This window comes from Eretmochelys imbricata, chromosome 9, assembly GCF_965152235.1.
Source record: "Eretmochelys imbricata isolate rEreImb1 chromosome 9, rEreImb1.hap1, whole genome shotgun sequence".
NCBI classification, from domain to species: Eukaryota; Metazoa; Chordata; order Testudines; family Cheloniidae; genus Eretmochelys; species Eretmochelys imbricata.
Window position 1 is genome coordinate 62,915,906 of NC_135580.1, and position 26,960 is coordinate 62,942,865.

The window sequence follows — 26,960 nt, forward strand, 5'->3', positions numbered from 1 at the left end:
GATGAACCATTAGAATATCATGGACTCAAGACATTCTCACAGTTGCCACCTCTTGGTATTGAGTGGCCATCAGAATGGTCCTTTGTAACAGCCATTTCTTTGTGAAATTTGTCTTGTGCACCTGCAAGAAGCTTTTAATGATTCTTCTCCAGATCCTCTACAGTCTAAGAACTGCCCATACAGATGTTTAATTTGTGTAATGTTCAGCTATTCCTGCTTGTTGGAAAAATCTTCTGTTGCGGTCAAGAAAGGGGTCCTAACATCATAGAATCATAGGACTGGAAGGAACCTCAAGACGTCATCTAGTCCAGTCCCCCACACTCAAAGCAGGACTAAATATTATCTAGACCATCCCTTACAGGTGTTTGTCTAACCTGCTCTTAAACTTCCCCAATGATGGAGATTCCACAACCTCCCTAGTCAATTTGTTCCAGTGCTTAACTGTACTGACAGTTAAGAATTTTTTCCTGGGTCCAACCTAAACTGCCCCTTGCTGAAATTTAAGCCCATTGCTTCTTGTCCTATCCTCAGAGGTTAAGGAGAACAATTTTTCTCCCTCTTCCTTGTAACAACCTTTTATGTACTTGAAAATTATCATGTCCCCTCTGTCTTCTCTTCTCCAGACTAAACAAACCCAATTTTTTCAATCTTCCCTCATAGGTCACATTTTCTAGACCTTTTTTGTTGCTCTTCTCTTTCTTCAGTTTGTCCACATCTTGCCTGAAATGTGGCGCCGAGAACTGGACACAATACTCCAGTTGAGGCCTAATCAGCACAGAGTAGAGTGGAAGAATTATTTCTCATGTCTTGCTTACAACACTCCTGCTAATACATCCCAGAAGGATGTTTTCATTTTTTTTTTTTTTGCAATTGTGTTACACTGTTGATTCATACTTAACTTGTGATCTACTATGACCCCCAGATCCATTTCTGCAGTACTTCAACATAGTCAAAAGCCCATTGAAATCAACTGAAAGATTCCCATTATTTCAATGGGATTTGGATCAGGCCCCATACTAGCTAAGTTGTCTACCTGTTCTCTTTCTGCATCCAAATTGGCAACTGCTGGGAATATTGCTGGTTGTACCATTGTTCTCAAGGTGTTTTCCCTTTTTGGGGAGTGGGGAGGGAAATCTGTCAGGATGCTTATGTAAGGGGACTGTTGTCCCCTTACTAAAACTCAGTGCGGGGGTTTTGGTTGCTAGCTCCCAGTACCAAAAGAAAGGGGAAGAGTTGATGGGAAATCAGGAACCTGAGACTGACAGTCCCCAGGAACAATGGGGAGAGGCCAGTGCTCCAGGTCAGCCTGATTGACAGGGCTGGCAGACTAATCAGGAAGCCAGCATGGGTCTCATCCTCCATGTGAGTGGAATTGCCTCGCTCAGACAGAGTTAAGGAGCTAAGGAGAAAGCAGGGGCCCAAGATGAGCTGGGGAGCAGAGCCAGGCCAGATCCAGAGGGGCCAGAAAATCAGCCCAGGAAGCAGGTCAGAGTTGAGAGCAGAGTCACAGAAGCAGCCCAGGGAGAGAGCAGACCCTGTGCTGGGAGCAGAGCTGCAGCCACAGAGCCAGAGACACAGCCCATGGAGAGCAGATCCTGTGCTGGGAGCAGAGCTGCCAGGTGCGGTGAGCAACAGGGGCAGCCAAGGGGGGACCCTGGGCAAAGGGTCCAGCGCAGAAAGACACCACCAGCCAAGGGTCCTTGCAGGCCAGACTGGGAGGGGGATCTTAACCCGATGGGGGGGCTGATGCTGGGAAGAAGGGTCCCACCACCCAAAGCCCGGAGGTGTGTGGCCACCACCATTGGAAGTGTCCAACCCACAGCATCCCTGCAGCACAGCCAGGGCCTGAGAAGAAGGCCTGGGATCTACAAGGAACAGACTGTGAATTGCCCTAACGTTCCAAAGACACTGTTTGTGATGTTCCCTGCTACAGAGCGGGGTGATGTGTTTTCCTTTAACCTTTCCCATTTTTCCTTATTCTTTTTTTAAAATTAATTGTTAATTAAACAACTTGTATTTGCTTTAACTTGTATGTAATGGTCAGTGGGTCAGAGATGTGCCCAGTGGAGAGAGAGTACCCCAGAGTGGGGACACCCTAGCCCCTGTCCTAGGTGACCGCAGCAGGGTTGGGGGTCGAGCCCCCCAGGAATCCTGGGCCCAGCCTTGTTGGGGTTACAAGGACTCTGCCAGACAGGAGAGTGGAAGGGGAGTCCTCAAGGGCAGGGAGGTCACTGGGTAAAGGAAGTGGGAGCGAGGACTCCGATCCTTTTGCTAGCCCACTTCACCGGGGTAGTGCAGAAGCCAGGAAAGTTCCCCACAATAGCGGGACCATTCCCCTGCTTACACTTAGCACCATGGTCAGCTGTCCAGTTTTATGGACTGAGGATCATACCAGATGCCCTGGTTTTTGTACCTCAAAGGTGGCAACCCTAAAATTAGGGCAGCGTGACCAGCAGTCAGACCAGGGATAATTCCCACGGCCTCCAAGGCCCTTGTTGCTGGGTGGAAGGCATGGGTGGGGCTGGCCTCATGACCTCAGCCTCACCGATTTATTGTGGGGGCGGCGGGCGCCGGCCCATCTGCTTCCCAAAGCGAGACAATAAGCCAGTGTTTACTTCGCTGCTTCCTCCGGCGAGCTCGGAGTTCAGGGAGGTACCGCGGCTTGGCTCTGGACTCCACCGGAGCAGGGCAGGTTCCGCTCCGGCCTGAAGGAAGTTCGTAAGCAGCTGCACCTAGGAGGTGCGAGCTGGGGAGCAGCCGATCGCGCGCGGCGGCGGGAGCGCCGGGGAGCTGAGCCCGTCGAGGTCGGGCAGCATGGAGCGTTGCGGAGCTCCGGTGAGACCCCCCACGCCCTCCCCGCGCCCGGCTCCGGGCTCCGGGCTGGCTGCGAGTCTCCGCTGGTCAGCGCGGGGCTGGGGCAGGGCCGATCGCTAGCGCTCTGAATCCCCTGCCGGGCTGAGCCCTCGCGGGCGGGGATCCGGGGCGCAGCGCGTGCGGTGACCACGGCCGAGAGAAGTAGCTGCGAAGCAAAACCTGGTCTCTGGTCCGCTGCCCTTCCCCCAGCCCTTGCGTTCCCGGGCTGTGACTTTCCAGGAGGAGCGTCTCCCTCCCTAGCGGGGAATAGCAGTTCCTGGCTCGAAGGTGGGTAAGCTGTAACCTCGCACCGGGTCCTGCTGAGGCCATGGCAGCCTCCGAGTGGAGTAGTTAGGGGAGAAATAAATCATCTCAGAGGGGGGAGGGAATTGAGCCATGTTTCCAAGGGCTAGTTAGGCACTTGAAAACTCTAGTTTTTTGCCAGATAATTTAGCAATTAGCTGACAGGAACACTGCATCTAATTCCTATACAAAAAAAGAAAATTAAATGAATATTAGACCCACTCAGCTCTAATTCTAACATGTTCTGACATCTTGTGGCAAGTCACTGAAGGGACACTGGTTAGATTTAATAATTTTGTTAAGAAGATGTTGAAATAAAAAGAAAACGGGACAGAGTTTAAGCATAGAAGTTTCTGGTTATCAGGGAATAAGGTACAGATTATCAAGGGGTGTGAAATTCGGTTTAGGAGCGGGTGGCGTAAGGGATACATAATCTGTAATCTCCCCGATTGGGGGTAAAAGGAGTGGGGCTTGCAGCTGCACAGGACGTGGGGCAGGGTCTCGTTGGAGTAGCCGCACTTCCTGCAACACTTGTCTCGGTTCCCGTGGCGGACGGCCCCGTTGAGCGGGACGCAGTTGAGCCGAGCACGGCGGATGAACCGCCAGTCGGCGAAACGGGTGAAGCTGCCCCCGGTGAGGAAGTGGCTGCTGGCGTCCCACTTGCTGCTCAGTTCGAAGGTTTTACCCTGGTCCGGTTTACGCTTCAGGGTTTCCATGTACAGTCAGGTTTCAGAGTAACAGCCGTGTTAGTCTGTATTCGCAAAAAGAAAAGGAGTACTTGTGGCACCTTGGAGACTAACCAATTTATTTGAGCATGAGCTTTCGTGAGCTACAGCTCACTTCATCAGATACATACCGTGGAAACTGCAGTTTCCACGGTATGTATCTGATGAAGTGAGCTGTAGCTCACGAAAGCTCATGCTCAAATAAATTGGTTAGTCTCCAAGGTGCCACAAGTACTCCTTTTCTTTTTGCATGTACAGTCAGTGGATGGCTGCCTTCAGGGTCCTCTCCAGCATGCCCCTGGAGCTCGGAGTGACAATGGTGTTGTCGTTGGACCTGATCTGTGGCACAAGGACTCCTGGCACTCCTCGCACCACTCCCAGCGGCAGCCGATGCACTTCCCCAGGCAATGTGTGGCATTGCGAGTGCGGGACCACAGTGAAGCGATGTTGCACCCATCCCGTCCGAATTCGCCATCCAGGGAACCGCTCAGGAAGCTGGCGATGTCTTGGTTGGAGGGGGCTCTGCCGATCCGCTTCTTTGTTGCGCCATGGAGGGCGTTTGCTGCGATGTTCCTTACCATGGCCGGATGTGTCAGCAGGCGGAAGGTGTGGGTGATCACCGCGATGTCACACAGGTCGCCCATGCAGGGGACATTGGCACTGCCTGTGGGCGATGTGGACCAGCTTGGCTCTCTGGGGAAGGAACGGCCACTTCTTCACCAGCTGCCAGACGATCTTGTCTGCCTTGTTGAGGGGTACCTTCGCCACGGCAGATCCCCTTAGGATGAACGAGATGCGGGGGATCAGGAAGGTGTTCAGGGCGTTTATCTTCTGCCATGGTGCTAGCAGGGAGGCATCGATCTTGGCGGCATCCTGCAAGATCTGGATGGTGTCCTCGGGTGTCTGCCGGACACAGAAACCCATTGGCATGCCGAGGTGCTGGTACGCCTGCCCCTCTGCCAGGGGGATGACGGGCTTGCCCTGGATCTGGAACCCCGTCGTCTGCACCGAGTCCCTTTTGCTGCCGTCAATGTGGAGAGTTGCGCACTTCTTTGCATTGAAGTGGAGCCCCATCCAATCGGCATCTCGACTGGTGGCATCTAGCATACGTTGGAGGTTCTCTGGGTCATCCACGGTCAGGACCAGGTTGTCCGCGTAAGCCAGGATGCTCACCCTCTCACCATGGAGGTTGAAGCCATCTGTGCCATTGGAGATTGCTCGCAGCAACGGCTCCATGGTGAGGTTAAAGGTGATGGGGCTGAGGGGACAGCCCTGCTTAACTCCACTCCGGATCGGGATCTCGGCAATCTCCCCTTCGACTGAGCGAATGGTGGTGCTGCATCCCTTGTACACCTCTCTGATCACACGAAGGAAGTTCTCTGGCATCCCAAACTCCTGGAGCGTGGCAAAGATGTGGTGGTGGGGCATGGACCCAAAGGCATTAGCCAGGTCACTCCCTTCTGGCCATTTCGATGGTGGTTTGGAGGACGAAGTTGTGTTTGTAGCAGCCCTCACAGGACATGAAGCCTTTCTGGATGGAGCTGATGGCTCCCCCGCTCACCGACCACTCTGTGATCCTCGACGCCAGGCAGCTGGCATAGAGCTTGTACATTGGGGAGCAGAAGGAGATGGGCCTCCAGTTGCCGGGGTCATCTTACTCAGCCTTCTTGTACACCAGCACCATCATGGCCTTCTTCCAGGAGCTGGGAGTCCGGCAGAATTGCTTGCATTGGTTGAAGAGCGTGGCGAGGACCAGGCAGCTGGGATCTCTCTTTTTCAGGAGGCTGTAGGGATATACGTTAACATTTTAAACCTTACTTTGTTACTAACTCTGTGGAGAGAGAGAGACCTCATCAGGACTCCTGGGTTCGATCTCAGCTCTGGGAGGGGGGTGGGATCTGGTGGGTTACAGCAGGGGGCAGATACATCTGGGTTTTATATAAGAACATCAGAATGGCCATACTGGGTAAGATCAATGGTCCATCTACCCCAGTATCCTGTTTTCCAACCATGGCCAATACCAGATGCTTCAGAGGGAATGAACAGAACAGGGAATCCTCACGTGATCCATCCCCTGTCACCCACTCCCAGCTTCCGGCAAACAGAGGTTAGGTACATGCAGAACATGGTGTTGAATCCCTGCCCACCCTGCCTAATATAGCCATTGATGGATCTATTCTCCATGAACTTATCTAGTTCTTATTGGAACCCTGTTATAGTTTTGGCCTTCACAACATCCTCTAGCAAAGAGTTCCACAGGTTGACTGTGAAGAAATACTTTCTTTTGTTTGTTTTAAATCTGCTGTCTATTAATTTCATTGGGTGACCCCTTCCCCCCCCCCTCAGTTCTTGTGTTATGTGAAGGAATAAATAACACTTCCTTATTCAATTTTTCCACACCAGTCATGATTTTATGGACCTCCATCATATACCCCCTTAGTCATCTCTTGTCCAAGCTGAAAAGTCCCAATTTTTTTAATCTGTCCTCATACGGAAGCTGTTCCATACCCCTAATAATTTCTGCTGCCCTTCTCTGTACATTTTCCAATTCAATCTATCTTTTTTGAGATGGGGCAACCAAATCTGCACTCAATATTCAAGATGTGGGCATACCATGGATTTATATAGAGGCAATATGATATTTTCTGTCAAATTATCTATCCCTTTCCTACTGATTCCCAGTATTGTGTTAGCTTTTTTGACTGCCACTTCACATTGAGCAGATGTTTTCAGAGAACTATCCACAATGACTCCCAAATCTCTTTCTTGATGGGTAACAGCTAATTTAGACTCCATTATTTTGTATGTATAGTTGGGATTATGTTTTGCCATGTGCATTATTTTGCATTTATCAACATTGAATTTCACCTGCCATTGTGCTGCCCAGTCACCCAGTTTTGTGAGGTTTCTTTGTAACTTTTTACAATCAGCTTTGGATTTAACTATCTTGAGTAATTTTGTATCCTCTCCAAATTTTGCCACCTCACTGTTTACCCCTTTCTCCAGATCACTTATGAATATGTTGAATAGGACTGGTCCCAGTACAGACCCTTGGGGGACACCACTATTTACCTCTCTCCATTCTCACCATTTATTCCTACCCTTTGTTTCCTATCTTTTAACTGGAGTGCCTGGCAATGCTTTCAGGATCATCTAAGGATCCTAATTTAATTTAATAAGACCTTTTGTTATCTTAATCACCCTGCCTCTGTTTAAAGTCCATGCCCCAAAGTCTGAGGCTGGGAACAGCACAGAACTCCTCTCAGATCACACCAGAAATAAACAAGTTTCAGAATGGAATGGCATCTTCGGCATCCTGCAGGTTGGGTGGGTGCCAATTACAGAGCAAATAAATCATGCAGTGTGCTTTGAAAATGAGTTCTGCTAGCGGCCACTCTTCACCTGTGCAGGCATGTCTTGAAGTTATAATAATTACAACATCATCTTACTGTCTTCTCATTTTCTCATTTTTTTTTTTTTTCCAAAATACTTCTTTGTGGAACTTTAGGGCCAGATCCTGCATGTGTAGCTGGCATTTCCTGCACGCATAAAGTTAAGCATGTAAATAAGTGCTTGCCGGATTTAGTAAAACTGCAACCCTTGTACCCACACTTCATATTTAAGAATGGCTGCAAACATTTAAGCACTTTTACTTATGTGAGTAAAATTAACTATGTATTTATGTATTCAGGTGTTTGCAGGATTTGGCCCAAAAGTTAAAAAGTGAAGTGCTTTGAAAGCAGGAAATGAGTGTTGCAAGCTCTTTTAAAAAGTGGATGGTACAAAACTTCAGGCATATTTATTTGTGCTGCAATCAAAGTTTTTTTGTGACTATTTCAGGACAGAGTTTTGCCCTTAAAGTCTGTCTATTTGTATCAGTGAGTCACATGGTTAGGTTTCTAACTGTGTGTGAGCCATGTGAATGTAAGGTGCAAAGAAATGCGTTTGCACACACACACTCAAAATGGTAGGCTCAGTGTGGTCTCTGCAATCAGCCTGAGGCCTGGCTAAAATTCCTCGTTTTAAAGAGAAATATAAACTGTTGTGCAAACATTAAAATAAATAAGAAATTACACTTTGCATAATATGGTGTTTTAAATGTGCAAACAGTCTGTCATTGTGTTATGGAGAGATGTCCTCTCTCTGTGGTTAAGGTGGGCATTAGATTCCTGTTATAAGAAAAGTCTTTATGTGCATGCATACTTCCCTAGCCTAATTTCTCCAAAATCAAACTGGTCCATTGGAAATGTCACATGCCACATCTTAGTCCACGGTAGAACTTACTTTTTTAAAGCTCAGGGCAAATTTTACTCGTTAGTCTGAAGAGACGGGGGTTGCAAAATCACGGTGGCGCTTCTGTCTCTCTTCCTTGCCTCAGACAATAATCCAAAGCATCTTGGCCTAGCCATGCCAAATGTGAGCCATCCTGATGGGCCTGGAAATTAGTTCTCTTTGATGAGTTTTGAGGGAGGGATGTAGAGTGAAAGATTATTTAGACCTTAATCATAGAGTTTAAGGCAGGGGTTGCCGAACTTTTTGCCAACATGACCCCATTTTAATTAATTATTTCCTCCCAGGACCACAGACATCATGGAGGATGCCATTTTGTAAAGCAAAATCACATCTTCCGTGCATCGTGGCCTCGCACGCACTGTACGTGAGCGATCATGCTGCGTAGTATCCTCTGCCCAGCCGCAACCCCATTTGCTGGTGCTATGACCCCATGTACGGTTGTGACCCACAGTTCGGGAAACATTTGTTTAAGGCCAGAAGGGGTCACCAACACCACCCGCCTCATTGATACTATCCCTTATTAAACCCAACAGTGGTAATTAGACCAAGGGACACTCAGCTATTGTGTGCCATAGGTAGAGGAAAGGAGGGACCAAAGTGCACCAATCCTGCAATGAACCCCACTGGGATCAACCCGCTTAACTTTACATGCTGCAAGTGCTCCTATTTGCTTCAGTGGGATTACTCCATTCATATAGCTAAGCACATGCCTAACTGTCTTTGCAGGATTGTGGGTTTAGATATAACGCCATTTTCACCTTAGTTTGTAAGTTTGCCTAGCCAATGAATTTGTGTATGCACAAGTATTATACATATTATAGCTATCATTTTGACATACTGCATTCACACATTACTCTGACAATAAGAAAAGGAGTCCTTGTGGCACCTTAGAGACTAACCAACTTATTTGAGCATGAGCTTTCGTGAGCTACAGCATCTGATGAAGTGAGCTGTAGCTCACGAAAGCTCATGCTCAAATAAATTGGTTAGTCTCTAAGGTGCCACAAGGACTCCTTTTCTTTTTGCGAATACAGACTAACACGGCTGTTACTCTGATACTCTGACAATGACATTATAGAAGGGCTTTGCAGACTTTTGGAGTTTTCTGTTTTCATGGAGCAAGTAGTTTGTCTTAATCTTCAGGCAGCACTGTGTAAATATCTGGTTCTACATACAAGCCTTTAAATATTTTACTAATTTTTCACTAAAACAACTTTGTTTCTTCCTCATAGCTGCTGGTTTGTTTTCTCCTCATGGTGTTGATCTGGGTCCATGAAATTCCAGCAGTAAACTTCACACACGTTACAGGTAAAAACTAATTCAAGCTATCCGCATGCACGTAGACAAGAATACATAGCAGTGCTTGAAAACTACTGCAAAATGCCACATCACAGTTCTTGTTCATTGTAGTGTTCGGGTTAAGAATATAAGCACCACAGTCAGGAAATTCTAAAAGATAAGGCCCTAAATCTCCAAAATCAACTAATATTTTTAAGTGTCTCTGACCTTGGGTGCTTGGCCAGCACCCAAAATCACTAGTAACTTGAAAATGTAGGTCATGGTTCCCACAGCAATGCTGAAGGGATCCTTTTGCAGATGGCAGGTCAAATTCTGCTCTCAGATACGAACAACCATGGTTTATTTTAGTGAAGCCAATGGAGGGGTTGCAGAGATGTAGCTGAAGGCAGAATGGGGGCCCATGTAATCGTAGTTCATTATTGCCCAATGCTGTTTAATGGATATGTATCATGTTTGTGTAATGTGGCTGAGTTCCATGGTTATGGACATTGTAATAATGGAATTTCCTGACTTTTAGGGAAGGTATTTAAAAAAGAGAAAATCCTTCATGTTAATGCATTTGCACTGCACTGTCCAGGAAGGTATCCAAATAACCGTGTGCTGAGAATCAGTTCAATAATGCACCAAACTGTGTGCAGCCAGATGCCGATTTACATCAGCTGAGCCTCTGGGCCATACATCCAATAGTATTACGGACACCTCTCAAGCTAAGGGAGTGTCTACACTTACTAATCCTCCTTGTCGCCTGTAAGGGGGGCACAAAGCACACATTCCAGACCCCCCCCCCCTTTTTTTTTTTTGGAGCGCACTTACCCAAGCAGTAACTAGCACTAAGCCTTTTAAAACCAAAGAAAGACACTTCTGTCGAGTGTACCCATTTTTCAAGTATCTTCTAATGATGACTTGCATGACACTCTTTTTTATCCTGGTTTCTTCATCAGAAAAAATTGAATGATTCAGAAGAAGGAACTTTGGATTTTCCTGGCCCCTATGTGAGTTTCTTCATATGAATGGGATCTAGCCATGTATAACTTAATTCTCTCCCCCACCCCCCAAAAGAAAATAAAAATGGTTGGATTTAAAATAATATTTCAAATTTTTTTGATTTACCATATATTTTGAAAAATGTTGTGGTTGGCTTAAACCAAAATGAATTTTTATTTCCTGATTGCCAGTGATTCAAAAAAACCCAACCTGTTGTTCACAGAGCTCCAGTTCACTCTAGTCTTGGCATGACTCACAGTGCAACTTAGCTGGGGACACTTTCTGTGGTCAGAGCTGTTAGATCCCCAGCTTTTGCCGCATGAAGGATCATGCAGAACAATAATTAACCTGAAATATCCTGTGTTCTTGTCTTTTAGCACGGACTCTTTCTCCATGTTACTCTGCTAATCTTACACCAACATCAGACAGGCTAATCTCTGCTGTAGGCTGCACTGTGGTGTTCTCTCCACCAGGCCTGAATTTTAGCACTGGGATTGTACGCTGGGATTATAAAAATGTCTCCTCCACAGTTCTGTCCATCTTAGTATATTTTAAGGACCAATCAAAAGTTGATTTGCATCCTTCATATAACGGGAACGTTGAGTTCAGCAAAACCAATTGGACTCTCCAAATAAAATTGCAGTTGGGAGATGGAGGACTGTACAGATTTAGAACAAGCTCCCACGAAACTAATTGGTTCCAGCTCGAGGTTATTGGTAAGTGCCACATCCAATGGTCTTGATAACTTTCTCCACTTCTATACTAATTCTTATTCAACCCTTGCATTAGATAAGAATGCACAACATAGCCCATGGAAAAAGCATCAGTACAGCTCTGTAACTCTACATTCCACGTGCCCGTGGTGCACCTATAGACATGCACAGTTCCGTAGCAATCAGGAAGTGTCCTATAGGTGGAGCATGAATGGGAAGTTACCCTTCTGATTATGATGGGGAATTTCCCTCCAAACAGGACTCAGCACCATGACTTGTCTTGTTGCACAATGGCTCATTTCATAATGCTCTACGCCGATCAGATTTGGCTTTAGAGACAGGAGTTTTTTTGTTTGCACTGCTAAGCTTTTGATTTAAAAATATTTTTTTTTATAAATATTGAAGGGTTTTTTATTTCCTGAAACTTTGCAAAACTGGGCAAGCATAGCACAGTTTAAAAACAAAGTGGTGTTGTGATTTGGGGGTGGAATTTTTGGTAGAAATGTTGCACTAATTTTTAATGACATGAGAGACAAGTACTTTTTTAATTCTCCCTTGGTTTTTGAAGCTGAGTGGTACTGCATAAAGCTACTCTGCTTCCTTCCTGCAAATACAGAAGTAATTTATTTTTACAGGTGCATAAATCTGCTTTGGTTGGAAACTAGGAGTGAGATTATAAATTCTTTGTCAGGAACAGTCTTTTAGTTCTGTGTTTGTACAGTGCCTGGCCCAGTGCACACCCCCTCCGCCCGCCCCCCCCCCCGTTCCAGTGCCCCTGGTTAAAACGCACTAGGGGACATTACAAAGAGAGCACTCATTACAGTATGTAGAGAGACCAACTCCCACCCCCCCCAATTTTATATAAAACTCAAATTGCTAAAAACACTCCCCACCCCCAGTGAAATTAATAAACCCTTAAAAACAAAGGCCTTATTTGGAAATGTTAATGTTTCCTCTCGCCCAGAGCCCTTGTCTCAGCCAGAGCTCCAGAGCAACTCTTCCTTGGTGGGCTCCACCACTGAATTTGTCTGTAAGGTGCCAGTAGGGAAAGTTGATTCCTATCAGTGGAAGAAGGATGGCAAGCATCTCCCTGAAGACAGTCGCTTCCTGCTCTTTCAGAATGACAGCATGTTACGTATACTGAACACAACACTGTCTGACAATGGGGTGTACACCTGCGAAGTCAGCAATCAAGTCAGCTGGAATGAAACCTCCCTGAAACTAGACATCCAGAGTAAGTGGGCATTTAATTTTAATGCAAGAAACAGAATTGCCAATCAAATCAAATTCCAGTAACAAATGACCCCACTGGTATTTCTGGGTGGGGTGGGGAGCAGTGGTGAGGAGGAGGAAAATGATCAGAGGTTGTTGAATAACACTTGGTTACATTTTCAAGAAGATTGATAGATTCCAGGCCAGAAGGGACCATTGTGATCATCTAGTCTGACCTCCTGTGTAATACAGGCCAGGGAACTTCCGCACAACAATTCCTAGAGCAGATCTTTCAGAAAAACATCCAGTCTTGATTTAAAGATTGTCAGTGATGGAGAATCCACCACGGCTTTTGTTATAGTGTTCCAGTGGTTAATTACCCTCTCACCATTAAAAATTTACACCTTTATGTCCAGTCTGAATTTGTCTAGCTTCAACTTCCAGCCATTGCATTGTGGATATGTTGGAGCTGTGCACTAGTGCTGGTTGAAAACTTACCGTCAACTCTTTTTAGGCTAAATGAAAATTTTTGCTTGAAAATTTTTAATTCCCCCCAACCCCCACAAGACAACCTGAAAAGTTTTGAGGGTGTGTGTGTGTGTGTGTGTGTGCGCGCGCGTATGTGCACATGTGTGTTGTTTTGAGGAAAAGTCAAAATTTTCTGCAGGATTTTTTTCCACCAATCAGCTCTACTGTTCATCTATTGATGCACAATTGCACATACATGTAATTCAGTGCTTCAGAGCATAACACTTATTATGGTCCTAAATATGGTCCTGAATTATCAAAACACTCAGCAAAGCACTTAAGCACGTACCTAACTTTAAGCATTTGAGTAGTCTGACAATGGGATTACTTGCATTTTGAAGATAAGCACATGCCTAAGTGCCTCTTTTATTTTAAGTGGGTTATCTTCACTTGTGGACATTAGTTTAAAGATGTAGATGCACCCTGAAATAATCTAACACCTAAACCAAGTATCTGTGCTTAGGTGATATATTTGCACTCAGAAGTAATGAGGATGTATTTAAATAAGCCTGAACCATCCTGTCCAAATCTAAATATACCCAGAATCTGAGAGAACTTGAGACCCATCCCAGACTTTGTGCTTGAGGCTTTTGTCTGATTAAACCACTTTGTAATACTTTGTTCATGGTTTCTTACTAATCAAATTACTACAGGATTTAGGTGCCTAAATTTAACTCTTGGCACCCACATTTGGAAAAAAAATAACAAAAAAACCACCCCCAAGTGTTTTGGTGCATTACTTGGCTTATTTTATTTCTTGAATGATTTGGCCATATGTGGGTTTTTGAGAGTGGGTGGGAGGAGTTGTAATTAAGCCTGGGTGTCTCAAGTTCTGGTTTTTGTATGTTTTATGGCTATTGAACTTTCACTGTAGGGTCTTGATGAAATAATCAGTTCATAACATATACACGGCTTTTCTCCCCCATGTACGTTAATTCCCAGATCAAGCAGGGGTTTCAGATCTGGGATGTTTTTCTGGGAATGACAAGCCAAAAGGCTGGAGAGGGACAAGCACATGCTGAGCTAGAGAGTTTGGTAATTGAGAGGAGCTTTAGAAGTGGGTGAAGGGTGAGCCGGGAGACATTGTGAATGGGGTGTGGTTAGGGAAGGTAACATTTAGGGGGATGGACATGTGGCCTGTCCCCATCAGTCACCACTGCCTTCCAGCTTCCTCTTGGGTTCATTTGCTTTCTGCTTCTATACCTACCTCCTCCTACTTTACTGATCAAAGCTGACCACAACAGCTTCTTCTATACTGGGTTTCATGTGTTGCCTTTTTGTCAGCTGCTGACACCTCTTCTTTCAAGGACTCTGGAGTACAAGTTGAAGTGTGGTGGCAGAAGGAGGAGGTGGGGGCAGGAGATGTGGGCTGGTGAGTGTGGACACTCAGAAGGACCCAGCACAAGGCTAGCAGCTGGGACTGGCTTTAGCAATAAGGAAGGGTGGTGGGAAGCAGTGGTTGAGGAAGCACTGGAGGAACCTTGATGGGAGGTGGACGGCTAGTAACTCTCCCGAGTGGTTCTACTAAAATGAATTCAAAACTTTGATCTAATCAAGTGTCTGGGACAGCCAGACAGCCCCAGAACAGCAGGTCATCTCAACGTGGAGGGTTGAGTGATGGGAGCAGCTGGACTTCTGGGTGTGTGAGAGGCTGGTTGCAACTCTAGTTTCCAAAACCCTTTATAGACCAACATTTAATATTGAAATCTCTAAGAGTCAGGTCGCAAAGATTTGCTCGGGGGTGGGGGCTGGAGGTAGGGAAGAAGATACTTGCTACTGGCCATGTCCCAAATGAGGCTGATCTTGCAATATATTTTTCACAGATCCTTCAAATGTGGTTGTGGGAGTCGTTGTGGTGATTGTCGTTTTTGTACTAGGTAAGTAATATGTTTTTTCTTTTTTTGTGGCTCCCTCTTTGCGATTGTGCCACTGGCAGTTCACATGGCAGATCAGTTCCGGGAGGCTTGCCAAATAGAGATGGGATAAGTGACCCAGAAATAAATGCAAGTCGTCTTTACACTGCCAAATCTCACACACAGAAACATGGCTGTCACAGTTGCACGTATCAGTTTCTGATTGTTACATATTCGTACATGTTGAGGCTTAAGGCCAAACCCGGGCACCAGCTGAAGTTGACGGGACTTTGCCACTGACTCCACTTATGACCAGATCTTTGCAGCAAAAGCAGTGATGATCTTTGAGGGCTAGATAGTGCCTAACCCCTGTCATGGGGGTGTGTGGGCAGGGCACCAGCTGCCTCCCCTCACCGTCACTTGCACTCCCTGAATAATGGACAGGTACAGCTGCAGCCCTTGTGTCTGGGGAAGCTGCAGCAGCCACATAGAAGAGCTGGGTGGAGGGTCTCTAGGAAAAAACCCCTGGACTCTCTGATCCCCTCTGTTCATCCTCTGAAGGAGGGCTGTTGTGTGCCCACCTTGGCTGGCCCAGTCTCTCCCCCTCCCATTGTGGATGCTGGACCCACGGAGAGGCCTCTGTGAGTCAGAGCTGAGGGTGGGCGGTATCACACAGTAGGTCCTCTGTGTGCCCAGATCAGGGAGAGAGAATTTGGGGTCATGGGACCTAATCCGGCAATCTTTACTTGTGGGCCTTCATTGGGAGTTTTGCCCAGGAGTTAGCAGGGGTGAGTACTGCAGAATGTGTCCAGTGGGATTTAATTGAAGCGGAAGCCGCCTCAGTACCGTGCATCTTGCCTATGCACATTCCCAGCTGTTATGTTTTCCATGCCCCAAACCAGAGACCATGAGGGAACTCTCTAGAGCCACCCACGGTATGCTGTTTTATGCAAGAGCAGCCACGTTGAAGTGGAGCTGCTTTCCCAGATGGAAGGCCTGACAGCAGATTGTGGTATTACCAGCCCCAAGAGTTCAAAACCCGAGAGTCAGGACCAAAAAATAAAGAGTTTTAAACAATAATAAATATGAATGAGGGGTTCTTTTGATTATTATTGTTTTTAATTTCTTGTTATGAGCCTTAGTTTTGTATCCTGTTTTTTGGCTTTTCTCTGTAACCAGAGGCACAGAAACGTGTGTGTGTGTGTGTGTGAGAGAGAGAGAGATGAAAGCTGAGATTCTCAGCTCCAGAAGCTGGGCTCTAAGGAAAACAATAATATCATAAGAGTGACCATGAAATCACAAGAGCTGGCAACTCTGGGACTGTCAGGGAGACTGCTAGCATTTTCTGTCACCTGTGCTTTCAATGCTAACCATTGCTTTAACCCACAGGAGGTGGTTGCTGCAAAGTGATGGGAAAGTTTCACCATTGACATGTTCATGAGGGAAAACAAGACACACAACAAATCAATCAAATCCCCTTTTTTGCAAGTGTAAGCGAGTGATTGCTTTTAACTCCTTTACTTATATAATGACAGGTTTCAGAGTAACAGCCGTGTTAGTCTGTATTCGCAAAAAGAAAAGGAGTCCTTGTGGCACCTTAGAGACTAACCAATTTATTTGAGCATGAGCTTTCGTGAGCTACAGCTCACTTCATCAGATACATACCCTTTGAGCATGAGCTTTCGTGAGCTACAGCTCACTTCATCAGATACATACCCATATGTATGTATGTATATATATATGTACATATGGGTATGTATCTGATGAAGTGAGCTGTAGCTCACGAAAGCTCATGCTCAAATAAATTGGTTAGTCTCTAAGGTGCCACAAGTACTCCTTTTCTTTTTACTTATATAGTTTCTCCGCTTTCCACACTCACCACTTCAAATTTCAACAGAAAGAGGAACCTGGGGTTTTCTGGGCTGTGCTGACCTGAAGTATCAAGTGTCAACTTTCAGGAAAATTACAACTACTTTTGTTTTGGTTTTTTAGTTGCTGTTTTATATGTTTCAAGGAAACATCTCAGGTGTCCAACACAGTGTTTCTGTGGAGACTCTGGTAAGCTGTATTTAAATATCCTAAAATAATCCCTTTGCTTGCTTTGGGGGCTTGTGTTTTTTGGTAACTCCATTTTGTGTGTGTGTGTGGTTTTTTTCCCCCTTATTATTAAATCAGATGTTCTTCCAAGGAAAACTGTCCATTTGGAATCTACTACATCCCAAAAGATGAGTTCAAAGTGCCTACTTTTGCTCTGAGTCCCCTGCCAATCTTCTTCTTTTCTTTTACAATCACATTTTCCTCTGTGTGTGTGCATGCGTGTATATATTTTCTTTTCCTCACCTGTTCCTTTGTGACATACCGACACCAATGACCAGAAGTGCATACTGCTGACTATACAGGAAAAGGGTGAAACTGGCTAGATGAAGAGTTTTGACAGTTACACAAAGAAAACACACTGGAAACAGAGAAATGATTTTGCTATGACTTTTTAATCGTTACTTTGACAATAGTACGTTTAGAAAAAAAACAACCCCCCCCAACCACAACTTCCAGCAGAGTGTGATCTCTCTCTCTCTCCTCTCTCTCTCTCTCTAAGTTGATGGTGTGCCTTCCATTTTTTTTTTCTTAATGGGGATGAGGGATTGGAAAGGAAAGCTGCTGCACAGCATAACTTTTGGCCTGATGGAGAGACATTTATAAGAATCAGAAAATATTTGGTGGGTTGATATTGGGATGCCTGCACGGAAACAAAGGGTCATTGTTACAAGAGACTTCCAAGCCTGCCAAAGTATTCCAACAAATGAGTGGCTCGATTTTAGCTTCTTAACGCCATTTGGGGTTTTTCTACATGGGGAAATTGATCAGAATAACTATATAGTAGAATAAACCATTTTGGAATAACTCCCTGTGTGGACACTCTTATTCAGGAATTCCTGAATTTAAATTAATCCACTTTTGGATTAAGCTAACTCAGAAAAAGGCATTCTTACTCTGGAATAAGAGCATCCACACAGGGAGTTATTCCAGGATAGCTCTAGTACTCTAAACTCAAACTGTGCCTTATTCTGGAATAATTTCCTGGTATAGACAAGCCCTTTGTTACGTGTGCTGTGTGTCTCAGAGGAGTTTGCTGCTCCTGGATAAATACATCCACTGTTTGGTCATGGTTGAGAAATTTTCAGAATGGGGAAAAATGATTGAAATCTCGCTACAAAATCTGCTGGTGGTCTGTATTGGCATGGGAGATGGAGGGAAAGTGCCCGGTTCTCCACTGCCGGGAACTTTCTGCCAGCATGTAAACCTGTGCCAAGTGGATGTCAAATGAGTGGTGGTATTGGATGCACACAAGCCTCAAACATTGGGGGAATGTGGATGGAGGGCATGGAAAGAAGTGGGATTGAGGGAAACACAGAGCTGCTTGGCATGCAGGAGGAGGAGGGAATGGGGGGCATAGAACCCCTGGCAGGGGGGAAATTGCGGGGAGTGACAGAGAGTCCCTGAAATGGAGGGGGATGGGAGGGTGGCACGCAGGGGGCTTGTGCAGGTGGAATGGAGGTGGGCCTATATAAACTGAGAAGTGTAAGCCCCTAGTATTATCTCCACTTTGCATGGGTGCAACTGGTTGCACAAGGTGTGAGTGTAACGCTGACAGACCCCGGCCGTCAGCAGGCAGGATCAAACATGGGAGCTCTGAAGCTCAGCGTAGGAGCCTCCGCTGCGTGAGGTAAAAGCCATGCGGCTCTCAGCCAAAGCTGTAACAGTCTCATCAGTTGCTAGCTGGGCTGGGTGCCACTAGAGGGGGGCCTCTCTGGCTTTTGTAACAGGGCTGTGCTAGCTGTGAAGTGAGGCTGAGGGGGAGATGGGGACTGCTGAGCCGAGACCTGGTCTCTCCAGGGCCCAAGGTAACAAGAGTCCAACACAGCCGGTTCCGTGCAGCTGTTGGCAGCAGAAGTTAAAGACAAACAGACTGGGACCAGCTGGATTGTTTTTTAACCTAAACAACAAAGAAACAAAACCTGTGAAGGGGCTGCAGGTCTTCTGGTGAAGTCATGGGCTGGCTTGACAATGAGCTGAAATAGTGCAGACATGTTTATCATAGAAATTGACCAAACAGTTTATTTTTCAATTGGTTTATTTTAAAGCTCTTAGACGCTGTTTGTCTGGCGGTCGCTCAAGTGGACCAGGGACACGTGGACTGTAAGGAGCAAACATCACCATCTTCTGGGACCCCAGAAACCACTGCGGCACTCTTGGACCTTAATCCTCTTGATTCTGAAAGGCCTCCTAACCAGACTTCAGCTGAGTCCTGAACAACACCTGGGTTCCTGCTGTCACACCCTCTTGTGTCCTTTTTCCTTCCCCCACCTTATTTTGTCACTTTCCTGTCATTCTCCTTTGGGCCATCTGTTTAAGAAGAGTTTGGCTTAGCTGGCCAAGACGGCATTTGTTGTTGTTGCAACACAGCTGTGAGCCCATGACCAGCAGCAGCTAAAAGAAATGCCCTCTACAGCCCAGTGCTGATACACATTTGCCAAGTCTTGGGGTGCCTAATGAGGGCAGTGCTTGTTTCTGCAGCAGCAAGATTGTGGTAAAGGTTTGTCTGCACAGTTAGACCCAGTAATTGCCAGCCAGGTTAGCTGAGCCCAGTTGCAAGCCTCCCCACAGCAAAGCCCTACTCATGTGATTGTGTCCTCACTGTTTCTGCACTTGTCTGTGCATGTCTGGGGGCATAGCCCGTGGTTCTTTGTGCTGAGACGCTCTAGGACTCTTTCCTGAGCAACTGTGTCAATCGTGGGAGAACTTGTGTGTCTTTTAGGGGGAGTTGTGGAAAGGCATTGGAGGACTGCCAGCACTCAAGTGATTTTAGCCTGGGTCCTCACTGCAAAGTGTGTGGGTTCCAGCCTGAGTGACACAGGAGACTGGGTTCTAATTAGGGTTGCCAACTTTGGTTGGACAAATTCCTGGAGATTTCATCACATGACATAATCTTTCTTGAAAGATTAATCTTTAATTCCTGGAGACTTCAGGACAACCCTGGAGGGTTGGTACCCCTAGTTCTAATTCACCCCACCCAGCTAGGTCAGCTAGCGTGGGCTTAAAGTACCTCCAAACCTGGATCAGAGATTTTTCTTTGTGGATGGTAGGGGATTTGGGCTAAACCCCATGAAGAGCTCAGGTTTCTGTAAGGCAGGGGTTCTCAAACTGGGGGTCGTGACCCCCTTAGAGGGTCGTGAGGTTATTATGCGGGGGGTCACGAGCTGGTAGCCTCCACCCCAAACCCCACTTTGCCTCCAGCATTTATAATAGTGTTAAATATTAAAAAATGTGTTTTTAATTTATAAGAGGGGTTGCACTCAGAGGCTTGCTCTATGAAAGGGGTCATCAATACGTAAGTTGGAGAACCACTGCTATAAAGTGAAGAGATCCCTAAGGGCAGGTCTATCCTATAAACCTTTGATGAAGATGCTCTAAACCAATGAGAGAGAGCTCTCCTGTCAGCTTAGTGAGGGCTGGTCTACGCTACAGAGTTAGGTCAATGTAGGGCACCGACGTAAGGCACCCACCAATGTAAGTCGTCCCACTACATTGACTTAACTCCATCTTCACAAGAGGCATAGCTCTTTGGTCAGTGTAATTACGGCAATCCAGTGTCCATGTAGACAGTGTGTTACTTACATGGCCTGTTAGCAGCCTGGCAGCTGGCAGTGCCCCACAATGCCCCACTTAAGTTGGTGGAAGCGCTCCTGGTGAGTGTGCACACTGCCACCAGGAGGAGCATAGCGTGGACCTGAAACACTGCTTTAATTACTGCGGTGGCTGTACGTCGACTTAATTTTGTAATGCAGACATGGCTGTACTCCACCTGCAGGAGAGGCGGTAGCTATGTCTGCGGCAGAAGCTCTCCCTTCGATATAGCGCTGCCTACATGTGAGTTTAGGTTGGTATAACTGTGTTGCTCAGGGGTGTGGATTTTCACCCCCCACCCCCCTGAATGATGTAGTCATGCCACAGTAAGCGTGTAGTGTGGACCTGGCCTAAGAATCAAGCACAAGGCTGGAGCTGCATCTTCTCCCTTTGCTCTTCTTTTATTCCTGTCTTCGTGTGCATTTTGTTTTGTCTTCAGGAAAACAGGATCAGACTTTAACAGGAGCATTCTGAACCACCTCAACGACCTTTTTCTCTTCCCCCTAAAGGACAATCCATACCACCTTTCATGCTATTTAAACAACTGTCAAACATGGGTTTCTCCCTTGAAAAAGAATTCTACACAGCTAAAGAAAATAAGGGATAGTGTTACAAGGAAAGTGTTAATTAATGCTTTTTATTCCAAATACTGTTTTTCTTTTTTTCTGTGTCTCTAAGGAAAGGTTAAAGAGCTTCTTAGTGGTGGTATTCCAATGAATGTTTAACAGTCAACAAAGGTTTCATTAACATTTTAACCCCTTTTCAACACACCTGCCACATACTAAATGAAAGTATCTCCTCTTGTTTTTATGTTTCGGATGGATCTTGTATCCTGATAGGCCAGGTGGTCCAAGTGTTTCTCCCATCATGTGACTGGACCCCCATAATAATAAAAACCTCTCTTCCCACTTCTGCTTTCATTCCCCTGCTCTTTGTAGTTCATTTCAGCCCTATTCTAGTATATGTTTTCTGGGTCCAAATCTTCCTTCATAATAATCCAAAGAGCAGACCTTTGTATCATGAATATGCTTGTGCAGTGCCAACTTTTGCTAGTTAATCTTCTACAGTCTGCCAGCCACCCCCAGAACAAAGGGCAATGAATAACTCTGTTGTTCTACTAATTGTTACTTGGAGAATACTAGAAGTTTTGCAGATTTTTCTGTAGTTGGCAGGAGGTCAGAAGATAATCGGAATGTTTACTTCTGGCTTTTGAAGCTATAGGAAACTTTCCTTCTGGTAGGTACCAAATCTGAAACTATTTTGGCACTGATTGATCCAGCCTTGCCTTCATGGAGAGTATGAAGTAAATGCCAACAGGAGTGTAATGGAACAGATTGTATTATCAAATGTGCTTCTGCCTTGTGCTGGCCACCACACCAAGAAGTCCAGCTATGCACTTTATGGCCCTTCAGTCAGTTTCACAATAACCTGCTGTTACTGCTCAGTTCATGGCCCAACCATGGCAGTCCTGGTACAGTCAGGGCTTTCTACAGCATGGAGGGGAAGGGTAGGATTTGATCTTTAAAATGTATTGGGAAAAGGCACTGCTACCCTAGTGATATTTACGGCTAATTGAACACCTTTCGAAGAAGGAGAATTTGCAGGAGGAAACCAGTATATTCAGTTTGTTGCTTTCTTTTTTCTATTCGTGAGGATTGAGAGAGCAGTGAAGGGGTTAGCCGAACAAGTCAGTGTGAGAACTGGGAATAGAATGTAGAACTCTGGTTTTCCAACCCCATGCTTCTGTCTTGTCTCTAGACCCCAGCTCTTTCTCTTGGAATCTTTTCTTTGTTCTTTATAGAAAGGATGGTTTAAAATAAAATAGTAACTGAGAAAGAAGTTATGGGTTTTCATCTGAATATACATACCACTGGGGTTGTATCCCCAGTGAAAATGAAACACTGTGCTAATAATTCTACACTACTTTGGGTGCATTTCTATCCTAAGGACACCAGCAGCTGGCCTCAGAATGTTTAACTTTGTGCATATGTAAAGGTGGGTTGCATTAAGTATCTAAGAGGGAGCCAGTGGGAGTCCCAGTGATAGTTTTAATCCTCTTGCACTTTTCTGTTACTACAAATATCCACAAGCTAAGGTGCTCAGGTACCTGGTGCTGGTAATTGCATAGGATCCTCAGGACTTATCTCTGTGTTCTTCAATAGCCCAGGTTCTTGTAGAATTTCCACCATACAAGAGAGTATATATTGTTTGCACACTACGTTTGAGGGTTTCACACTGCCACCTGCAGGTTTGTAAACTCTGGCCATATCTTCTCAGATAGGTGGGTTTTTTTCCCTCCTCCGCACCCAATGTACCTAGTCAAGATTAACCCTCTGTCCCTACACCTGGTAAAAAGTACAGCCCTTTATCTCTCCCTCCTCCCCAGATTTTACAGTGAGATGTAGCATCTGAATGTAAAAATACACCTGTTTTTTTCAGTGAAGTCATGTCCTTTCTTTCAGCACTGAACACAATTTAAATGAGTTGCCTTGGGCTTGTGCATCTTTTAACCACTCCTCCATTGCTTTCATGGCTGGCAGCAATCTGCGATGAAACACACATCATCCAGATCAGTATCGTATCACTGCATGGGGGACAGCTGCAAGCTGCCAAGATGTTGGAGTTTAAAAAAAAAAATCTCATAAAGAATGAGGGGTTTAGAATCATGGGTATTGATCATTCACTTCTCTGGGGAAAAAAAATTACATCACCTGAATTCCCTTTTCTATTCCAGGATTATTCACGTTTTGACCTGATATGAAACAAGCACAGCTGGAGAGGCTGAAATTATGATCTGGGGCAGGGAGGCAGTAGTAGTTAAATGTACATCAATAATGGTAAAAGTCCCATCAATTTCAATGGGTTATTAATAGAGCAATCATTTAAAAATCCTGATTAAAACTCTGTTTTAGAATTTAATCTCTTTGAAATGTCAAGAAAATGTGAGTGTGGGCACCTTTTAAAAACTTGACAGTTATGGGCCTGATTCTGATCTGTCTGATTTTTGTAAATTTTTTAAATTACAAACCACTGTAATCCCACTAGCTCGTTATTAACATTGAGTAAGATAGAACAGCATCCGGTGCTTAGTTCTTTTCAGTACAGGAAAATAAAGCATGCATTTAAATGCTGGTAATTAAGGTACAAGGACTCATAGAACCATAGGGTTAGAAGTAGGGCTGTCAAGCAATTAAAAAAATTAATTGTGATTAGTCACGTGTTTAAAAAAATTAATAAGTGATTAATTGCACTGTTAATAGAATAGCATTTATTTAAATATTTTTGGATGCTTTATAAATTTTCAAATATTTTAATTACAATGCAGGATACAAAGTGTACAGTGCTCACTTTATATTTATTTTTATTACAAATATTTGCACTATAAAAAACAAAAGAAATAGTATATTTCAATTCACCTAATGCAAGTACTCTAGTGCAATCTCTTTATAATGAAAGTTGAATTTACAAATGTAGAATTATGTACAAAATAATAACTGCATTCAAAAATAAAACAATGTAAAACTTTTAGAACCTACAAGTCCACTCAGTCCTACTTTAGCCTATCGCTCAGACCAGAGGGGGGCAAACTACAGCCTGTGGGCCACATCAGGCCCCCAGCACCCTTCCCTTTGGCCCCCGAGCTCCTGCCAGGGAGCGGGGTCAGGACAGGTTTGCAGAGGAGCCAGCCCAACTCCCTGGCAGCACAGGGAGCGGGGTGGAGGCTAGCCCCTGGCCCCTCCCCTTCTGCTCCCCTGCCTCCCTCCCTTGCAGTCACAGGTCCCCCAGCACCTGGGCGGAGTGGCTGCAGCTCTGCCCGGGCAGCCCAGCTATAGTGCCACCAGACCTGGTGCTCCAGGGCAGCACGGTCAGGGGGAGCTTGGGGAGGACGGTCAAGGGGCCTGGGCGCTGCTGCAGGGGACAGGGGTATAGCAAGCCAGGGCCCCTCTCCACCTCCAGCATGCTTGGCCCCTGTCTCCAGCAGCCAAGCCCAGACAGGGAGCGAGACCTGTCCGACTGCTAGGGAGAGCAGCCAAACGAGCAGAGGAAATGCACAGGAAAAGGACTGAGCCCCCCTTTCCCCCACCCCACAGGTAATGTGGGGTGGGGAGAGCAGGGAGGGTTGGATGGGGTGGGGGAGGCCCAGGGGGCAGTCAGTGGGTGGGGAGCAGGGGAGATTGGATAGGGGCAGGGGTCCCAGGGGGATGGTCGGGGCAGAGAGCGGGGTGTTCGGATAGGATACAGGGGGCAGTCAGGGGTGGGGAGTGGGGGGATGTTGGATGGGGGTGGGAGTTCTGGGAGGCTGGAATGGAGGCAGGGGCCAGGCCACCCCTCGCTGTTTTGGGAGGCATAGCCTCCCCCAGCCTTCCCTATCCAGCCCTCCATACAATTTCTGTACCCAATGTGGCCCTAGGACCAAAAAGTTTGCCCACCCCTGGCTCAGACAAACAAGTTTGGTTACAATTTGCAGGAGATAATGCGGCCCACGTCTTGTTTACAATGTCATCTGAAAGTGAGAACAAGCATTTGTGTGGCACTGTGTAGCCGGCATTGCAAGATATTTACGTGCCAAATGCACTAAAGATTCATATGTCTCTTCATGCTTCAACCACCATTCCAGAATACATGCGTCCATGCTGGTGATGGGTTCTGCTTGATAATGATCCAAAGCAGAGCAGACCGACGCATGTTCATTTTCATCATCTGAGTCAGATGGCACCAGCAGAAGGCTGATTTTCTTTTTTGGTGGTTCGGGTTCTGTAGTTTCTGCATCGGAGTGTTGCTCTTTTAAGACTTCTGATAGCATTCTCCACACATAATCCCCCTCAGATTTTGTAAGGCACTTCAGATTCTTAAATCTTGGGTTGAGTGCTGTGTCTATGCTTAGAAATCTCACATTGGTACCTTCTTTGCTTTTCGTCAAATTTGCTGTGAAAGTGTTCTTAAAAATGAACATGTGCTGGGTCAGCATCCGAGACTGCTATAACATGAAATATATGGCAGAATGCAGGTAAAACAGAACAGGAGACATACAATTTTTCCCCAAGAAGTTCAGTCACAAATTTAATTAATGCATTTTGTCAAGGTTCCTTCCCCACTCTGAACTCTTGAGTACAGATGTGGGGACCTGCATGAAAGACCCCCTAAGTTTATTCTTACCAGCTTAGGTTAAAAACTTCCCCAAGGTACAAACTGTTTTACCTTTTGTCCTTGAACCTTTATGCTGCCACCACCAAAGTGTCTAACAAAAATAACAGGGGAAGTGCCCACTTGGAAATGTCTCCCCCCCCCTCAAATATCCCCCCAAGCACTTCACCCCCTTTCCTGGGGAAGGCTTGATAAAAATCCTCACCAGTTTGCATAGGTGAACACAGACCCAAACCCTTGGATCTTAAGAACAATGAAAAAGCAATCAGGTTCTTAAAAGAAGAATTGTAATTAAAGAAAAGATAAAAGAATCACCTCTGTAAAATCAGGGTGATAAATACGTTACAGGGTAATCAGATTCAAAACATAGAGAATCCCTCTAGGCAAAATCTTAAGTTACAAAAAGATACAAAAACAGGAATATATATTCCCTCCAGCACAGCTTATTTTATCAGCCATTTAAGCAAAACAGAATCTAACGCATATCTAACTAGCTTGCTTACTAACTTTTTACAGGAGTTCTGACCTGCATTCCTGCTCTGGTCCCAGCAAAAGCATCACTCAGACAGAGAGAGGACCCTTTGTTTCTCCCCCCACCCTCCAGCTTTGAAAGTATCTTGTCTCCTCATTGGTCATTTTGGTCAGGTGCCAGCAAGGTTATACTAGCTTCTTAACCCTTTACAGGTGAAAAGATTTTTCCTCTGGCCAGGAGGGATTTAAAGGTGTTTACCCTTTCCTTTATATTTATGACAGCATTATTTTTTTAATGAGCATCATCAGCATGGAAGCATGTCCTCTGGAATGGTGGCTGAAGCATGAAGGGGCATATGAATGTTTAGCATATCTGGCATGTAAATACCTTGCAATGCCGGCGATGCCGGCTACAAAAGTGCCAGGCAAATGCCTGTTCTCAGTTTCAGGTGACACTGTAAATAAGAAGAAGGCAGCAGTATCTCCTGTGAATGTAAACAAACTTGTTTGTCTTAGGAATTGGCTAAGAACAAGAAGTAGGACTGAGTAGACCTGTAGGCACTAAAGTTTTACATTGTTTTGTTTTTCAGTAACAAAAAAAAATCTACATTTGTAAATTGCACTTTCACAATAAAGAGATTGCAAGACAGTACTTATGAGGTGAATTGAAGAATACTACTTTTGTTTATCATTTTTACAGTGCAAATACTTCTAATAAAAATAATATAAAGTGAGCACTGTACACTTTGTATTCTGAATTGTAATAGAAATCAATACATTTGAAAATGTAGAAAAAATCCAAAAATATTTAATAAATTTCAGTTGGTATTCTATTGTTTAACAGTGCAATTAATCGCTATTAATTTTTTAATCACAATTAATTTTTTGAGTTAATC

At 45.3% G+C, this 26,960-nt stretch overlaps 1 protein-coding gene across 1 annotated transcript in view; it reads left to right on the plus strand.

Annotated features, from left to right (window-relative positions):
- The first annotated feature begins 2,814 nt into the window (after positions 1-2,814).
- Positions 2,815-26,960, plus strand: part of LOC144270171 (cell adhesion molecule CEACAM15-like) — a 35,249-nt gene continuing 11,103 nt past the window's right edge. Inside the window, exons 1-6 of the mRNA XM_077826448.1 lie at positions 2,815-2,835; positions 9,407-9,482; positions 10,835-11,173; positions 12,135-12,404; positions 14,734-14,787; positions 16,756-16,821. Of these exons, the coding sequence (XP_077682574.1) occupies positions 2,815-2,835; positions 9,407-9,482; positions 10,835-11,173; positions 12,135-12,404; positions 14,734-14,787; positions 16,756-16,821 (826 nt within the window). The remainder of the gene's footprint in view (positions 2,836-9,406; positions 9,483-10,834; positions 11,174-12,134; positions 12,405-14,733; positions 14,788-16,755; positions 16,822-26,960) is intronic.